The sequence below is a fragment of the Ranitomeya variabilis genome, chromosome 2, assembly GCF_051348905.1.
Source record: "Ranitomeya variabilis isolate aRanVar5 chromosome 2, aRanVar5.hap1, whole genome shotgun sequence".
In the NCBI taxonomy this organism is placed as follows: Eukaryota; Metazoa; Chordata; class Amphibia; order Anura; family Dendrobatidae; genus Ranitomeya; species Ranitomeya variabilis.
This window is the reverse complement of record NC_135233.1, coordinates 996,599,325-996,616,395: the sequence shown is the minus strand read 5'-3', so window position 1 is coordinate 996,616,395 and position 17,071 is coordinate 996,599,325. Positions and strand designations below refer to the sequence as shown.

The 17,071-nt window shown below is 41.9% G+C and overlaps 1 protein-coding gene across 1 annotated transcript in view; it reads right to left on the bottom strand.

The window, feature by feature from the left end:
* Window positions 1–4,187: 4,187 nt before the first annotated feature.
* LOC143810100 (G-protein coupled receptor 35-like) overlaps window positions 4,188–17,071 on the bottom strand; it is a 50,631-nt gene continuing 37,747 nt past the window's right edge. The window contains exon 4 of the mRNA XM_077292999.1: window positions 4,188–5,515. Coding sequence (XP_077149114.1) covers window positions 4,566–5,515 — 950 coding nt within the window. The 3' untranslated portion in view covers window positions 4,188–4,565. The remainder of the gene's footprint in view (window positions 5,516–17,071) is intronic.

Genomic DNA, 17,071 nt, shown 5'->3' with positions numbered 1-17,071 from the left:
TTCCCCCACAGTCCCCTATATAGTATGATGGTACATATCACAGCCCCCAATATAGTATGATGGTCTGCCACACAGCCCTCATATAGTATGATGGTCCCTTCAACAGCCCCCTATATTGAATGATGGTTCCCCCAACACCCTCATATAGTATGATGGTTTGCCGATTATGTTTTTCGAATGGTTCATCAAACGTACCCAAACCCCATTGAATTTAATGAGAGGCAAAACCAAACATATACACCTTAAAGGAGGACAAAAAGCTTTCCAAACAGCTCAAATTAGGGGCAGACATGAGGAAAAGTGACATCAATTGACCCGCAATACAAATTTGATAAAGGCACAGCAGCAGTCAGCCATGGGCCATGAATGAGGTATCAGGGTCTGGGCCACCATTTACAGCTTTGAACTGAAGCTTTAATTAAGACAAGTTGGGTGAGGGACTGATGTAACCCTACTTTGCTGGGAGCCCTGATACCTCATGCAACACCTCAAACTGCTTTTTTGCTCAGCCACACTCAGGTAGCCCAAATAGCACCTTTGTAGAGCACTAATGTTAGACAAATGTAAGAATAGTAACACAGGTAGTTGATTGATCCATTGACCCACAGTAGAACATTTTACAATGACTCAATAGCAGTCAGCCATGGGTCATGCTTGGGGTATCAGGGTGTGGGCCAGCATTTAGAGCTTTGAATTGAAGCTTCAATTAAGACAAGGAGGGTAAGGAAGCGGTATAAGCCTTCTTTGCTGGGAGCCTTGATACCTCATGCAACTGAGCAGTTTTTTTTTTCTCAGCCACATTCAAGTAGCACAAAAATCGTCCAGCTATGGATCCAACATGAGAAAATTTTGGGCATCTGTGCAGATGCTTTCCTCCTATGGATTCTGTGAATTTTTGGAGCAGGCTTCTGATGCGCAGGGAATAGAATGTGTGAGCAGCTCTGCTGAGTTGCCATCTGTGGTTCCCCACAGTCAGTTGGGCAGTTGGAAATTTGTGACTCAGGGGGAAACAAGGGTGATTGGGGTGCCATCGCTGAGGATTGCAATGTGTGTGATGTTAAGGTGGAGGAAGATTAAGATGAGAAGAAGAGGCCACTTCATGCAGCGCTTGATGTCCGCTGGTGCACATGCTCTTTCTGATCCTCGTCCACAAGGCATACTGCTATGTGGCTGCCAAAGAAAGGGAATCAAGTAACCCATCCAGTAGCAGATGTTGTAATTTGTCTTTGGATAGGACGAGACGGTGTTTGTTCAGTAGAGCTTTCAGTAACATTAACACCTAACCCATGTACACGTCGAACACCAAGCCTATTCTCCCTTCCACCATGACCTCGCTATTTCCCATTAAAGATATATGTACCCTTCCCCTCTTTTAACCAGCTGTTTTACAACCCTAGGCCCAGACCTGTCAGTCACCTGTTACTAAATGAACAATCAGTATTTATATTCTGAGATATTGTGCCTGAACAAGACTGTTAGCCCTAACGATTTTGAGTAGCAAATGGAGACTCCTGGCTGAACCCCAATATTAGGCTAAATGATTTTGATTAGCAAATGGGGCCTCCTTAGTTATGACTGCAACACAGTTTAAGCCCAAACGATTTTGAGTAGAAAATGTGGACTATGGACTGCACAACACTATTAGCACTAGCGATTTTGAGTAGCAAATGCGACCTCCTGAGTCGTAACTGCAACACAGTGTTAGCCTAAATGATTTTGAGTAGGAAATGTGGACTTTCGGCCTGCACAACACTATTAACCCTAGCTATTTTTATTAGTATATTAGGCCTCCTGTCTGAGTCCCAATATTAGGCCTAATGATTTTGATTAGCAAATTGGGCCTCACCAGTTGTGGCTGCAACACAATATAAGCCCAAATGATTTTGAGTAGGAAATGCTGAATACAAACTGCAAAACACTATTAGCCCTAACAGTCCATTGACCAATGCAGTGATTTTTTAAGTATCCCTGCCTTTTCATGATAGGATGTGGATTTGTACATATTTATTACTCGTCACAAGGGTATTAGGTTCTTTGTCATACTATTGCCTTCTTGTATGTTTTTATATGTTGTTTTACTGTTATTAACTAATACAATATGTTCACATTTTTGCCATAATGCTCCATTGTTATTGTTGCATATGTAGATTAATATGGACAAAGTGAGACACATAGATAGACTGCAGAGATAAATTAATAATTCATAGATACATGAAAATAATATGGACACAGGCACAATGCCCTATTTTATTGTTTGCTCTGAGCACAGGTTCAGCAGCAGGCACAATAGAATCCAGACTGTACTGACTGTGCAGACATCCAGGCTGGTGAGAGTAGCTCAGCACACACACAGGGTTACAGTGTATTTATGAGAAATGTTATCTTCATTATAACACGTGTTACTTTCTTCAGGATCGTCCATATATAATTTTTTAAAGGACATTGTTACTGGAAAAGCAGAGTAGCAGAACTAGTAGTAGAGGGGACTCAAGAGGTGAGAGAATGCACAGCTACAGTGCATTTACAATATAATGAGGTTCAATAGTGTTTTACATTAAGATGGAAATTTGGTAATAACCCTTTAACTTATCAGAAGTCTCATCAATATATCATCAATAGATCTGCCTTAATAAATGTACCATTTTAGTTCATAAACTCTGTCTCAAAAAACTGAATACTAGTACTCTACTCAATCTATTTTTTTTACAGTATGTACATGGTCCTACAAGGAAAAAGAAATCTTGCATTTTCTTTACCCCATCTAAAATGTACAAAATCTGTAAATCTGAATCACCAGTTCACAGATCATGGATAATATTGGGCCTATGCTTCTTGGCACAGTATAATAACTACTTGGTTAAATTTCACATTTGCCGTTCAAACAAAAGATATGAGAGATGAAAATGGCAGATTCTTCTTCCCACGACATGAGTGGAGGAGATTTGGGAGGAACCAGGTACGGACTGGGGATGAAATTCAGTCCTGCCATTTGAAATCACACAGACCCATGTTGTCCCCGTCCCCATGAACCAGATGGTATATATTACTAATATTACCCTGGATGGAGGAGAGGAAGATTTTTTATAAGACCAATATTTCTAATAATACCCATGGCCTGCAGGGGTATGTGACAGAGTCAGCAACTTTGTGCTCCATCACAACTCTTAACAGTATTGATATCTTGAGAAACACCTATTCTATTAACAATGTAGCAGACAAGGTGGCCCATGACCAGATAGGCCCTTCTAGCATTTGCCAGAATTGCCAGATGGCCAGTCCGGCCCTGGGAGGAACCCATACATATATATTATACAGCTGGTCATGTTGGGTAATGTTGAGTTTTCTCTTATTGTGTACAAGCACATTTGGTCTCAGAGTATAAAATTACAATATATCACATTATGTGCATATAAAAGATGTTACTGTATTTATATCTATTTATACATATTCTACATGTCACAAATTGGAATCAAAAACACTGTTTGGAAATAAATAAGCAACAAACACTAATAAATAAGCAAACCATTTACATATTGTAGATACTTAAAGAGTAACTAAACCTTCAGTAGATTTTCTTACATGTTGCATGTACTTTAATTTCTTGCAGATTGGTGGGAGTCTGGGTCTTGAGACCTCCACCAATTACTCAAAAGTAATATTAGATAGTACCTGTCGAGTCCTTTAAGGAATAAGGGTACCGTCTCACATAACGATTTGCCAACGATCACGACCAGCGATACGACCTGGCCGTGATCGTTGGTAAGTCGTTGTATGGTCGCTGGGGAGCTGTCACACAGACCGCTCTCCAGCGACTAACGATGCCGAGGTTCGCTGGTAACCAGGGTAAACATCGGGTTACTAAGTGCAGGGCCGCGCTTAGTAACCCGATGTTTACCGTGGTTACCAGCGTAAAAGTAATAAAAAACAAACCGTACATACTTACATTCTGATGTCCTTCAGGTCCCTTGCCGTCCGCTTCCCGCTCTGACTGAGATCCGGCCGTACAGTGAGAGCAGAGCGCAGCGGTGATGTCACCGCTGTGATCTGCTCTCACTTTCTGGCCGGCAGTCAGTCAGAGCGGGAAGCAGACTGCGAGGGACCTGACGGACATCAGATGGTGAGTATGTACGTTTTTTTTTTTTTTACTTTTACGCTGGTAACCACGGTAAACATTGGGTTACTAAGCGCGGCCCTGCGCTTAGTAACCCGATGTTTACCTTGGTTACCAGCGAACGTATCGCTGGATCGCTGTCACACACAACGATCCAGCGATGACAGCGGGAGATCCAGCGATGAAATAAAGTTTCAAACGATCTGCTACGACGTACGATTCTCAGCAGGGTCCCTGATCGCAGTAGCGTGTCAGACACTGCGAGATCGTAACGATATCGCTAGAACGTCACGAATCGTGCCGTCGTAGCGATGAAAATGCCACTGTGTGACGGTACCCTAAGGCTATGTAATAGAATGGTGGAGGTTTGAGGTTTTGGGAGGGTTAAGGAACCTGATAGGTTCCCTTTAACTTCATAAACCTTTCTCAGCATTCCAGACACAATCTTTCACAGCTATATGCTAGACTCGTTTGTTTGGTCCTGGATTAGTTGCTTTGTAAACCTTGGAAACAATGAGGCTTTTTCCCAGAATTCCTTTGCCACAAAGTAATAGCAAATGCTATCAAGACAGCAATTTAGGTCACTAAGGCCTTGTGCGACATGGACAAAATCATTAATCGCCTTCAAAAGTACACAGTTTGCACTTAAGGATTCAATGATAAACCTTACAATATTTCCAATACTAAGGGGCAGGAAGCAAAGCAAAAAGATCGCCAGATTTGTTTTTACTATGCTGATGGTTTTCTCAATGTTCTTTTCTTCATTCATGCACATTTTATCCTTCTTCTTTAGAGTCTGTATGATTTGTGTTGAGCAAAAGATTAGTATAACCATTGGGATACATGACCCAAAAATAGTAAAATACAAAGCTCTCTTCAAAGGTTTTGGTGACACTTTTCGGAAGCACATTGATGTATCTCTGAACTGTAGATCTGTGCCAAGCTCAAGGTAGAGACGTATTGCAATAAAGAGTAGCCAGTAAATCCCACAAGATAATGCTGCCTTTCCTGGAGAACGTAAGGTTCTGGCTCTCATTGGAAACTTTATAGCCACATACCTATCTATAGATATCAAAGTGATAACAGCAATGCCCAAGTATGTGTTTAAAAAATAAGAAAAACGAAGAACATCACAAAATGTTTTATCAAAAGGGAATGGATGCTGAGTGGTATAGATGCGAAAAGGGAGAGTAAAGAGAAGGCAGCAATCACTGAAAAGAAGGTTCATCATGAATACTCTTGTCTCAGTCCACTTCTTCATCTTAAAACAGAAAACCCAGACAGCAAGCGAATTGAATATTGTTCCAAAAATAAATACACATGTAAGTAGAGTCATCAAGAAGATTTCTACTTTCGGATTCCTTGTCTTCATGATATCTGAGCAGTTTGTGCTATTGAAATTGCCTGCAATATAACAAAAATACATAATTAGTGCAATTAAAACATTTGTCCACCAAGTTCATCCAGGGAAGGGGTAGAATAGGGAAAAAAGAAAGATAAGAAGGAAATCTCAGAACTATTTTTCCTATTGATTGAGAAGAAAACAAAAAACTCCAAATGCACATAACAGTCATCCGTATATTTCTGAAGTGTTTATTAGACTGGATCAACATTTATTCAAGAAACCTAAACATTTATATAAGTGTGGCCTTACTTGAAGCCACTAACTATTTGTGCTAAAAACCACTTCCTGGTTTCGTTATTTTATGCCTTTAAAACTGTTGTGAGAAACATAGAATCATAGAATCTACGATGTTAGAGTTGAAAGGGACCTTGAGGGTCATTGTGTTTAGCCCCCTGCTCAATGCAGGATTCACTAAACCATCTCAGACAGATGTCTGCCCAGCCTCTGTTTGAAGACTTCCATTGAAGGAGAGCTCACCACCTCGTGGCAGCCTTCTCCACTCATTGATCACCTTCACTGTCAAAAAGTTTTTTCTAATATCTAATCTGTATCTTCTCCCTTTCAGTTTAATTCCATTACTTCTTGGGTTTCCATGTGCAAATGAGAATAAAGATGATCCTTCTACAATGTGACAGCCCTTCAGATATTTGTAGACAGCTATTAAGTCTCCTCTTAGCCTTCTTTTCTGCAAGCTAAACATTCCCAAATGCTTTAACAGTTCATCGTAGGACATTCTTTGCATCCTGGTAGCTCTTCTGTGTACTTGCTCCACTTTTTCGATGTCTTTTTTTAAAATGTGGTACCCACAACTTGGCATGGTACTCCAGATGAGGTATGACCAAGGAGGAGTAGAGAGGGATAATTAATTGAAGTTCATGATTGGTCGCCTATAAAAACTTTTCTCTGTGGAAACCCTTTCTCTAACGTTACAGTCTATTTTGTCTTAAAAGTATGAGCCATTTAAATACTTATTTATCATGTATCTTCTAAGGACAAAATTCAAATATATGCATTTTTACATTTTTGTTAATTTTCATACTGTAGCAAATTCTCTTTTTTTCTCTTCTTTCTACTTCATATGATGCTTGATTAATTTATTTCTATTGAGCCCTACAGCGCGAGTTAGATTTCAGAATATTGGATTGAAAATGGAGAAAAGGAATGAACGGTTATGTGAAAAATGGAAAAATACATGGATCATCTAAATGTTGCTATGAGTTTTAATGGTTTAATTTAGCTATAATGAATTTGTACCATGCATTGTATATATCTTCAAAGTTTCATTTGTATAAGTAAGAACTTGATGACATGTGATTGGTCATTCTATACCACATGACTGCACAGGATATGACATAAAAAGCTATTCAATGTTAAAATAGAATGCAATGAATAAGGATTAAATTCCGAAACACGTATGTGAGATTTGCATTTTTTTTGCCCATGTATACTGGTGTGACTTTTTAATTTTCTAATAAAGACTTCTGAATTTTACTCAACACGCTGGATATTTTTCTATTTCTACAAATGGCTTCCTAACTGCAGCTCTGCAGGTTTCCTTACGTGGTATTCATGGAGAAGGTGAGCTGACGATAAATGTGCGCCAAGCCTTACTGAGATCTTTGGGAGGCAGAATGAACAAATCAACAGCAGGTGAAGAACTGTTTTTAGTTTATTTTTTATGACATTCCTTGTGTAGAATGTGATTAGATGACTTTATTCTTTGAGTCGGTGCGATTACAGCGATACAAGATTCATATCAGGTTTTTCTGTTTGGATGCTGACGGACACTAAAAGACGCTTTTTTTTGCAAAGACTAGTTTTTCCATCACCATACTTTGAGAGCTATAATTTTTCCATATTTTGGCAGACACAATCATTTGACATCTTGTCGTTTTTATTGGAATCATTTTTGGACAGATTATATTTTTTGATCGCTTACTTTTTTATGTCATTCCACATGTAGTAACATTGATAAGGCAGCTTTATTCTTCAGGTCAGTACGATTATAGCGATAAAACATTTATATAATTTTTTTTAATGTTCTGGCTCTTTTGCACAATAAAAACTATTTTATAGAAAAAAATAATTATTTTTGCATCACTTTATTCTGAGAGCTATAACTTTTTTATTTTTCCACTGATGGAGCTTTATAGCAGCTTGATTTTTGCAGGACAATATGATGGTTTCAGTGATATTATTTTTATTGACATTCATCTTTTTGATTGCTTTTTATTCCACTTTTTGTTCGACCCTATGATGATAAATCTATCTATCTATCTATCTATCTATCTATCTATCTATCTATCTATCTATCTATATACAGTTGTGCTCAAAAGTTTACATACCCCTGCAGAATATTTGCTTTCTTGGCCTTTTTTCAGAAAATATAAATGATAACACCCACATTTTTTCTCCACTCATGGTTAGTGGTTGGGTGAAGCCATTTATTGTCAAACTACTTTGGTTTCTCTTTTTAAATCATAATGACAACCCAAAACATCAAGAAATGGAGTATGTGAACTTTCGATCAGGGTCATTTCCTGATGTGTGTATGTATATTTACAGTATATACTGTAAATGTATTGTAAGACTGCAGCCGGACAAGTCCTGGATAGAGTATGTGTCACCAGGGTGCCTAGCTTAATGGGCCCAGATTCTGGGTCCAGGTTTTAGGGATAGCCACTGGAGCTGGGAGGGGTTGGCCATTCCCATACCTCCATTTCCAGGCCTTGGCATAGCCTATTTAAAGCAGTTCAGATACCTCAATAGTGTCAGTGAGTGTGAGGAGGGAAGACCTGTGTATACAAATGCATACCCTTGTATTGGGCAAGCCCACGACCTCTAGAGGGGTTCTGGCCGGACGTATGCATATTGCATACTTGACGGGAACAGACACCAGCGAATCCTAGCAGAGCTCATCGTGTGCGCTGGGAGAATTCACAAGTCTGCAGCAACTGACTCTGAAAAGTCAAAAATTGTTACAAGTTTAACAGAGGGATGAAGCATTCTTGAAATTGCTAAGATATAAATATTTTTCGTGGAAAATTATAATTGGTGACTAAACTTTTCCACATTATTTCACTTTTCTATGATGTTTATACATGAGCTTTTATATTTGCATCCACTGGAAATTACTATGTAAAGCTTAATATGGTTTTATGGACTTTTATGACTATTTTTCTCTGGCCACATGGCCATATTGTGGGAGGTTAAAGGGAACCTGTCACCCCCAAAATCGCTGGTGAGGTAAGCTCACCGGCATCAGGGGCTTATCTACAGCATTCTGTAATGCTGTAGATAAGCCGCTGATGTTACCTGAAAGAGGAGAAAAAGACGTTAGATTATACTCACCCAGGGGCGGTCCCGCTGCGGTCCGGTCGGATGGGTGTCTCCGGTCCGCTCCAGCGCCTCCCATCTTCGTTCCATGACGTCCTCTTTGGGTATTTACGCCGCGGCTCCGGCGCAGGCGTACTTTGTCTGCCCTGTTGAGGGCAGAGCAAAGTACTGCAGTGCGCAGGTGCCGGAAAGGTCAGAGAGGCCGTGTGCCTTCTTTTCCCGTAAGTTTTCGCCTGCTGAACGCAATTATGATGTCGGCAATCGGGAGTTGTTGGCTATGAAGTGGGCGTTTGAGGAGTGGTGACATTGGCTTGAGGGAGCTAAGCACCGTATTGTGGTCTTGACCGATCATAAAAATCTGATTTACCTCGAGTCTGCCAGACGGCTGAATCATAGACAGGCTCGATGGTCCTTGTTGTTTTCTCGTTTTGATTTCGTGGTCTCGTATCTTCCGGGTTCTAAGAATATTAAGGCTGATGCCCTCTCAAGGAGTTTTTTGCCTGATTCTCCTGAGGTCCTTGAACCAGTCGGCATTCTGAAAGAAGGGGTGGTCCTTTCTGCCATTTCCCCTGATTTACGACGGGTTCTTCAGGAATTTCAGGCTGACAAACCTGATCGCTGTCCAGTGGGGAAACTGTTTGTTCCTGATAGATGGAATAGTAGAGTGATTTCTGAGGTTCATTGTTCTGTGTTGGCTGGCCATCCTGGTATTTTTGGTATCAGAGAATTGGTTGGTAGGTCCTTTTGGTGGCCTTCTTTGCCACATGATGTGCGTTCTTTTGTGCAGTCCTGTGGGACTTGTGCGCGGGCCAAGCCTTGTTGTTCCCGTGCTAGTGGGTTGCTTTTGCCCTTGCCGGTCCATGAGAGGCCCTGGATGCATATTTCTATGGATTTTATTTCTGATCTTCCGGTTTCCCAGAAGATGTCGGTCATCTGGGTTGTTTGTGACCGGTTCTCTAAGATGGTCCATTTGGTGCCTTTGCCTAAATTGCCTTCCTCTTCTGATTTGGTTCCGTTGTTTTTTCAGCATGTGGTTCGTTTGCATGGTATTCCGGAGAATGTTGTGTCCGACAGAGGTTCCCAGTTTGTTTCTAGGTTTTGGCGGGCCTTTTGTGCTAGGCCCTTAATAATCGGGCTAGTTCGGCTACCTTGGTTTCGCCCTTCTTTTGTAATTTTGGTTTTCATCCTCGTTTTTCTTCGGGGAAGGTTGAGCCTTCTGACTGTCCTGGTGTGGATTCTGTAGTTGACAGGTTGCAGCAGATTTGGGCTCATGTGGTGGACGGTTTGGTGTTGTCTCGGGAGGAGGCTCAGCGTTTTGCTGACCGTCGTCGGTGTGTTGGTTCCCGGCTTCGGGTTGGGGATTTGGTCTGGTTGTCTTCCCGTCATGTTCCTATGAAGTTTTCTTCCCCTAAGTTTAACCCCTTTCTGTCATTGGACGTACTATTCCGTCCATGTGGGGTGGGCCCTACTTCCCAAGGACGGAATAGTACGTCCAGCACGATCGGCCGCGCTCACGGGGGGAGCACGGCCGATCGCGGCCGGGTGTCAGCTGACTATCACAGCTGACATCCGGCACTATGTGCCAGGAGCGGTCACGGACCACCCCCGGCACATTAACCCCCGGCACACCGCGATCAAACATGATCGCGGTGTACCGGCGGTATAGGGAAGCATCGCGCAGGGAGGGGGCTCCCTGCGTGCTTCCCTGAGACCCCCGGAGCAATGCGATGTGATCGCGTTGCTCCGAGGGTCTCCTACCTCCTTCCTCGCTGCAGGTGCCGGATCCAAGATGGCCGCGGCATCCGGGTCCTGCAGGGAGGGAGGTGGCTTACCGAGTGCCTGCTCAGTGCAGACGCTGGTAAGCCTGCAGCCCTGTCAGTGAGATCGGTGATATGACAGAGTGCTGTGCACACTGTCAAATCACCGATCTGTGATGTCCCCCCCTGGGACAAAGTAAAAAAGTAAAAAAAAAAATGTCCACATGTGTAAAAAAAAAATTCCTAAATAAATAAATTAAAAAAAAAATTACTCCCATAAATAAATTTCTTTATCTAAATAAAAAAAAAAATCAAACAATAAAAGTACACATATTTAGTATCGCCGCGTCCGTAACGACCCCACCTATAAAACTACATAACTAGTTAACCCCTTCAGTGAACACCATAAAAAAAAAAAAAAAAAAAAACGAGGCAAAAAACAACGCTTTATTCTCATACCGCCAATCAAAAAGTGGAATAACACGCGATCAAAAAGACGGATATAAATAACCATGGTACCGCTGAAAACGTCATCTTGTCCCGCAAAAAACGAGGCGCCATACACCATCATCAGCGAAAAAAAGTTATAGTCCTCAGAATAAAGCGATGCCAAAATAATTATTTTTTCTATAAAATAGATTTTATCGTATAAAAGCGCCAAAACATAAAAAAATGATGTAAATGAGATATCGCTGTAATCGTACTGACCCGAAGAATAAAACTGCTTTATCCATTTTACCAAACGCGGAACGGTATAAACGCCTCCCCCAAAAGAAATTAATGAATAACTGGTTTTTGGTCATTCTGCCTCACAAAAATCGGAATAAAAAGCGATCAAAAAATCTCCCGTGACTGATCATGTTACCAATAAAAACGTCAACTCGTCCCGCAAAAAAAAAGACCTCACATGACTCTGTGGACTCAAATATGGAAAAATTATAGCTCTCAAAATGTGGTAACGCAAAAAATATTTTTTGGAATAAAAAGCGTCTTTCAGTGTGTGACGGCTGCCAATCATAAAAATCCGCTAAAAAACAGCTATAAAAGTAAATCAAACCCCCCTTCATCACCCGCTTAGGCTACGTTCACATTTGCGTTGTGCGTCGCAGCGTCGGCGATGCAACGCACAACGCAGGAACACCGCATGCACAACGCATGCACAACGCTGCGTTTTGCGACGCATGCGTCCTTTTTTTGCTTGATTTTGGATGCACAAAAAATGCAACTTGCTGCGTCCTCTGCGCCATGACACGTGCGCCGCAGTGACGCATGCGTTGCAAAACGCAAGTGCAACGCATGTCCATGCGCCCCCATGTTAAATATAGGGGCGCATGACGCATGTGGCGAAGCTGCGGCGCCCGACGCTGCGGCGCAGAACGCTAATGTGAACGTAGCCTTAGTTAGGGAAAAATTAAAAAAAATTAAAAAATGTATTTATTTCCATTTTCCCATTAGGGTTAGGGCTAGGGTTAGGGCTAGGGCTAGGGCTAGGGTTAGGGCTACATTTAGGGTTGGGGCTAAAGTTAGGGTTAAGGTTGGGGCTAAAGTTAGGGTTAGGGTTTGGATTACATTTACGGTTGGGAATAGGGTTGGGATTAGGGTTAGGGGTGTGTCTGGGTTAGAGGTGTGGTTAGGGTTACCGTTGGGATTAGGGTTAGGGGTGTGTGTGGATTAGGGTTTCAGTTATAATTGGGGGGGTTTCCACTGTTTAGGCACATCAGGGGCTCTCCAAACGTGACATGGCGTCCCATTTCAATTCCAGCCAATTCTGCGTTGAAAAAGTAAAATAGTGCTCCTTCCCTTCCAAGCTCTCCCGTGCGCCCAAACAGGGGTTTACCCCAACATATGGGGTATCAGCGTACTCGGAACACATTGGAGAACAACTTTTGGGGTCCAATTTCTCCTGTTACCATTGGGAAAATACAAAACTAAGGGCTAAAAAATAATTTTTGTGGAAAAAAAAAATATTTTTTATTTGCATGGCTCTGCGTTATAAACTGTAGTGAAACACTAGGGGGTTCAAAGCTCTCACAACACATTTAGATGAGTTCCTTAGGGGGTCTACTTTCCAAAATGGTGTCACTTGTGGGGGGTTTCTACTGTTTAGGTACATTAGGGGCTCTGCAAACGCAATGTGACGCCTGCAGACCATTCCATCTAAGTCTGCATTCCAAATGGCGCTCCTTCCCTTCCGAGCCCTCCCATGCGCCCAAACGGTGGTTCCCCCCCACATATGGGGTATCAGCGTACTCAAGACAAATTGGACAACAACTTTTGGGGTCCAATTTCTCCTGTTACCATTGGGAAAATACAAAACTGGGGGCTAAAAAATAATTTTTGGGGGAAATTTTTTATTTTTTATTTTCACAGCTCTGCGTTATAAACTGTAGTGAAACACTTGGGGGTTCAAAGTTCTCACAACACAACTAGATAAGTTCTTTGGGGGGTCTAGTTTCCAATATTGGGTCACTTGTGGGGGGTTTCTACTGTTTAGGTACATTAGGGGCTCTGCAAACGCAATGTGACGCCTGCAGACCAATCCATCTAAGTCTGCATTGCAAATGATGCTCCTTCCCTTCTGAGCTCTGCCATGCGCTCAAACGGTGGTTCCCCACCAGATATCAGGTATCAGCGTACTCAGGACAAATTGGACAACAATATATAGGGTCTAATTTCTCCTGTTACCCTTGGAAAAATACAAAACTGGGGGCTAAAAAATTATTTGTGGAAAAAAAAATATTTTTTATTTGCACGGCTCTGCGTTATAAACTGTAGTGAAACACTTAGGGGTTCAAATCTCTCACAACACATCTAGATGAGTTCCTTAGGGGGAATATTTCCAAAATGGTGTCACTTGTGTTTTTTTTTTACTGTTTAGGTACATTAGGGGCTCTGCAAACGCAATGTGACGCCTGCAGACCATTCCATCTAAGTCTGCATTCCAAATGGCGCTCCATCCCTTCCGAGCCCTCCCATGCGCCCAAACGGTGGTTCCCCCCCACATATGGGGTATCAGCGTACTCAGGACAAATTGGACAACAACTTTTGGGGTCCAATTTCTCCTGTTACCCTCGGGAAAATACAAAACTGGGGGCTAAAATATAATTTTTGTGGGAAAAAAGTTTTGTTTTATTTTTACGGCTCTGCATTATAAACTTCTGTGAAGCACTTGGTGGGTCAAAGTGCTCACCACACATCTAGATAAGTTCCTTAGGGGGTCTACTTTCCAAAATGGTGTCACTTGTGGGGGGTTTCAATGTTTAGGCACATCAGTGGCTCTCCAAACGCAACATGGCGTCCCATCTCAATTTCTGTCAATTTTGCAGTGAAAAGTCAAACGGCGCTCCTTCCCTTCCGAGCTCTCCCATGCGCCCAAACAGTGGTTTACCCCCACATATGGGGTATCAGCGTACTCAGGACAAATTGCACAACAACTTTTGTGGTCCAATTTCTTCTCTTACCCTTGGGAAAATAAAAAATTGGGGTCGAAAAGATCATTTTTGTGAAAAAATATGATTTTTTTTTTTTATGGTTCTGCATTATAAACTTCTGTGAAGCACTTGGTGGGTCAAAGTGCTCACCACACCTCTAGATAAGTTCCTTAGGGAGGCTACTTTCCAAAATGGTGTCACTTGTGGGGGGTTTCAATGTTTAGGCACATCAGTGGCTCTCCAAACGCAACATGGCGTCCCATCTCAATTCCAGTCAATTTTGCATTGAAAAGTCAAATGGCGCTCCTTCGCTTCCGAGCTCTGTCATGCGCCCAAACAGTGGTTTACCCCCACATATGGGGTATCGGCGTACTCAGGATAAATTGTATAACATCTTTTGGGGTCCATTTTCTCCTGATACCCTTGGTAAAATAAAACAAATTGGAGCTGAATTAAATTTTGTGCGAAAAAAAAGTTAAATGTTCATTTTTATTTAAACATTCCAAAAATTCTTGTTAAACACCTGAAGGGTTAATAAACTTTTTGAAAGTGGTTTTGAGCACCTTGAGGGGTGCAGTTTTTAGAATGGTGTCACACTTGGGTATTTTCTATCATATAGACCCCTCAAAATGACTTCAAATGAGATGTGGTCCCTAAAAAAAAAAATGGTGTTGTAAAAATGAGAAATTGCTGGTCAACTTTTAACCCTTATAACTCCCTAACAAAAAAAAATTTTGGTTCCAAAATGATGCTGATGTAAAGTAGACATGTGGGAAATGTTACTTATTAAGTATTTTGTGTGACATATCACTGTGATTTAATTGCATAAAAATTCAAATTTGGAAAATTGCGAAATTTTCAAAATTTTCACCAAATTTCCATTTTTTTTCACAAATAAACGCAGGTAATATCAAAGAAATTTTACCACTATCATGAAGTACAATATGTCACGAGAAAACAGTGTCAGAATCACCAGGATCCGTTGAAGCGTTCCAGAGTTATAACCTCATAAAGGGACAGTGGTCAGAATTGTAAAAATTGGCCCGGTCCATAACGTGCAAACCACCCTTGGGGGTGAAGGGGTTAAGCCTCGCTTTATTGGTCCTTATAGGATTTTTGAGATTATTAATCTGGTGTCTTTTCGATTGGCCCTTCTGGCTTCTTTTGCTATCCATAATGTCTTCCATAGATCTTTATTGCGGAAATATGTGGTGCCCTTTGTTCCCTCTGTTGATCCTCCGGCCCCTGTGTTGGTTGATGGGGAGTTGGAGTATGTGGTTGAGAAGATTTTGGATTCTCGCTTTTCGAGGCGGAGGCTTCAGTACCTTGTCAAATGGAAGGGTTATGCCCAGGAGGATAATTCTTGGGTTTTTGCCTCTGATGTCCATGCTGCTGATTTGATCCATGCCTTTCATCTGGCTCGTCCTGATCGGCCTGGGGGCTCTGGTGAGGGTTCGGTGACCCCTCCTCAAGGGGGGATACTGTTGTGAATTCTGCTCTTGGGTTCCCTCCGGTGGTTGTTGATAGTAATACAGTTGTCCCTGGGTTGCAATCCTGGGCAGGTGTCCCTGCTGATTGCAGCTCTGACTGGGATATTTAGGTGTGCAGTATTCATTAGCCCTTGCCAGTTGTCCATTGTTCTTGGAGGTTTTGCATCTCTGTCTGGTTCCTCCTGCCCTGCTGCCAAATCAGCAAAGATAAGTGTCTGGTTTTTGTTTCTACAGCACACATGCTGTGTGCTTTACAATTCAGTGCTATTCATGGTTTTTTCTTGTCCAGCTTAGACTGTGTTTGGATATTTTCAGTCAAGTTGGATTCTCAGGAGAAGCAGATATACATTCCATGTCTTTAGTTAGATGTGGAATTTTTGTATTATCTGCTGTGGATATTTTTAGGGTTTTAATACTGACCGCTTAGTATTCTGTCCTATCCTTTCCTATTTAGCTAGCATGGCCTCTTTTGCTAAATCCTGATTTCTGCCTGCGTGTGTCTTTTCTTCTAATACTCACAGTCAATATTTGTGGGGGGCTGCCTATCCTTTGGGGTTCTGCTCTGAGGCAAGATAGAATTCCCATTTCCATCTATAGGGGTATTTAGTCCTCTGGCTGTGTCGAGGTGTCTAGGATGTGTTAGGTACACCCCACGGCTACTTCTAGTTGCGGTGTCAGTTTAGGGTTTGCGGTCAGTACAGGTTCCACCTACTCCTGAGAAAGTCCCATGCAGCGCCAAGGTCACCAGATCATAACAGATAAGCCCCTGATGCCGGTGAGCTTACCTCACCAGCGATTTTGGGGGTGACAGGTGCCCTTTAATGCCATCTATTGATTATCCCCACCATCTATACGGTTTCCTGTGATTTCCCTGTATAGTACTTGTTCATCCCCTAATGTTCCTTTCATTTTTTTTTTCAATAGGATTTTATTCGTATTGTAAGACTCATGTCGGTCTGGTAGTCGGGGGCAGGTATATCTCGCCCAGGTATTTGTCCTATGTGAATTAGGCCGCTCAGTATCTTCAGGATACCGAGGGGTTAATAAGTGCAGGAATAAAGGCTGACCAGCTGGAGGTTTCAGGTGTCAGCCTGGGGCACACAGAATGCCTGTCTGTGTGGGACAAACGTCAGTGAGAGCTGTGCTCGTGACCTGTGTAATGTTAGCTGGGTGGGAGAAGCCCCCCAGTTGTTAGATAGGAACGTATTTGTATAGTTAGCGCCGGACAGGCAAGGATTTATTTTTATGTTTTGTTTTCTGTATTTGCTTTCACTTTAATAAACCTGACCTGAGGTCAGTCTACTTGGAAACCTGCTGTCGCCTCAGAGTTTAATGCACAAACCACGTGACCTTTGACCCCAGCAAAGGCGATCCCGGAGTGTTTTGTTACAGTATGCATTTAATAATATTATATATCTCTTCTGAATATATTTTTTGCCTATTAACCTTCTTTGAGTAGGTATGATGTTTAATAGTGAATATTCATATAACTAATGTGCATTAATTAGTGATTTGGTTCACTTTGTTGTTGCTTGCCTTGT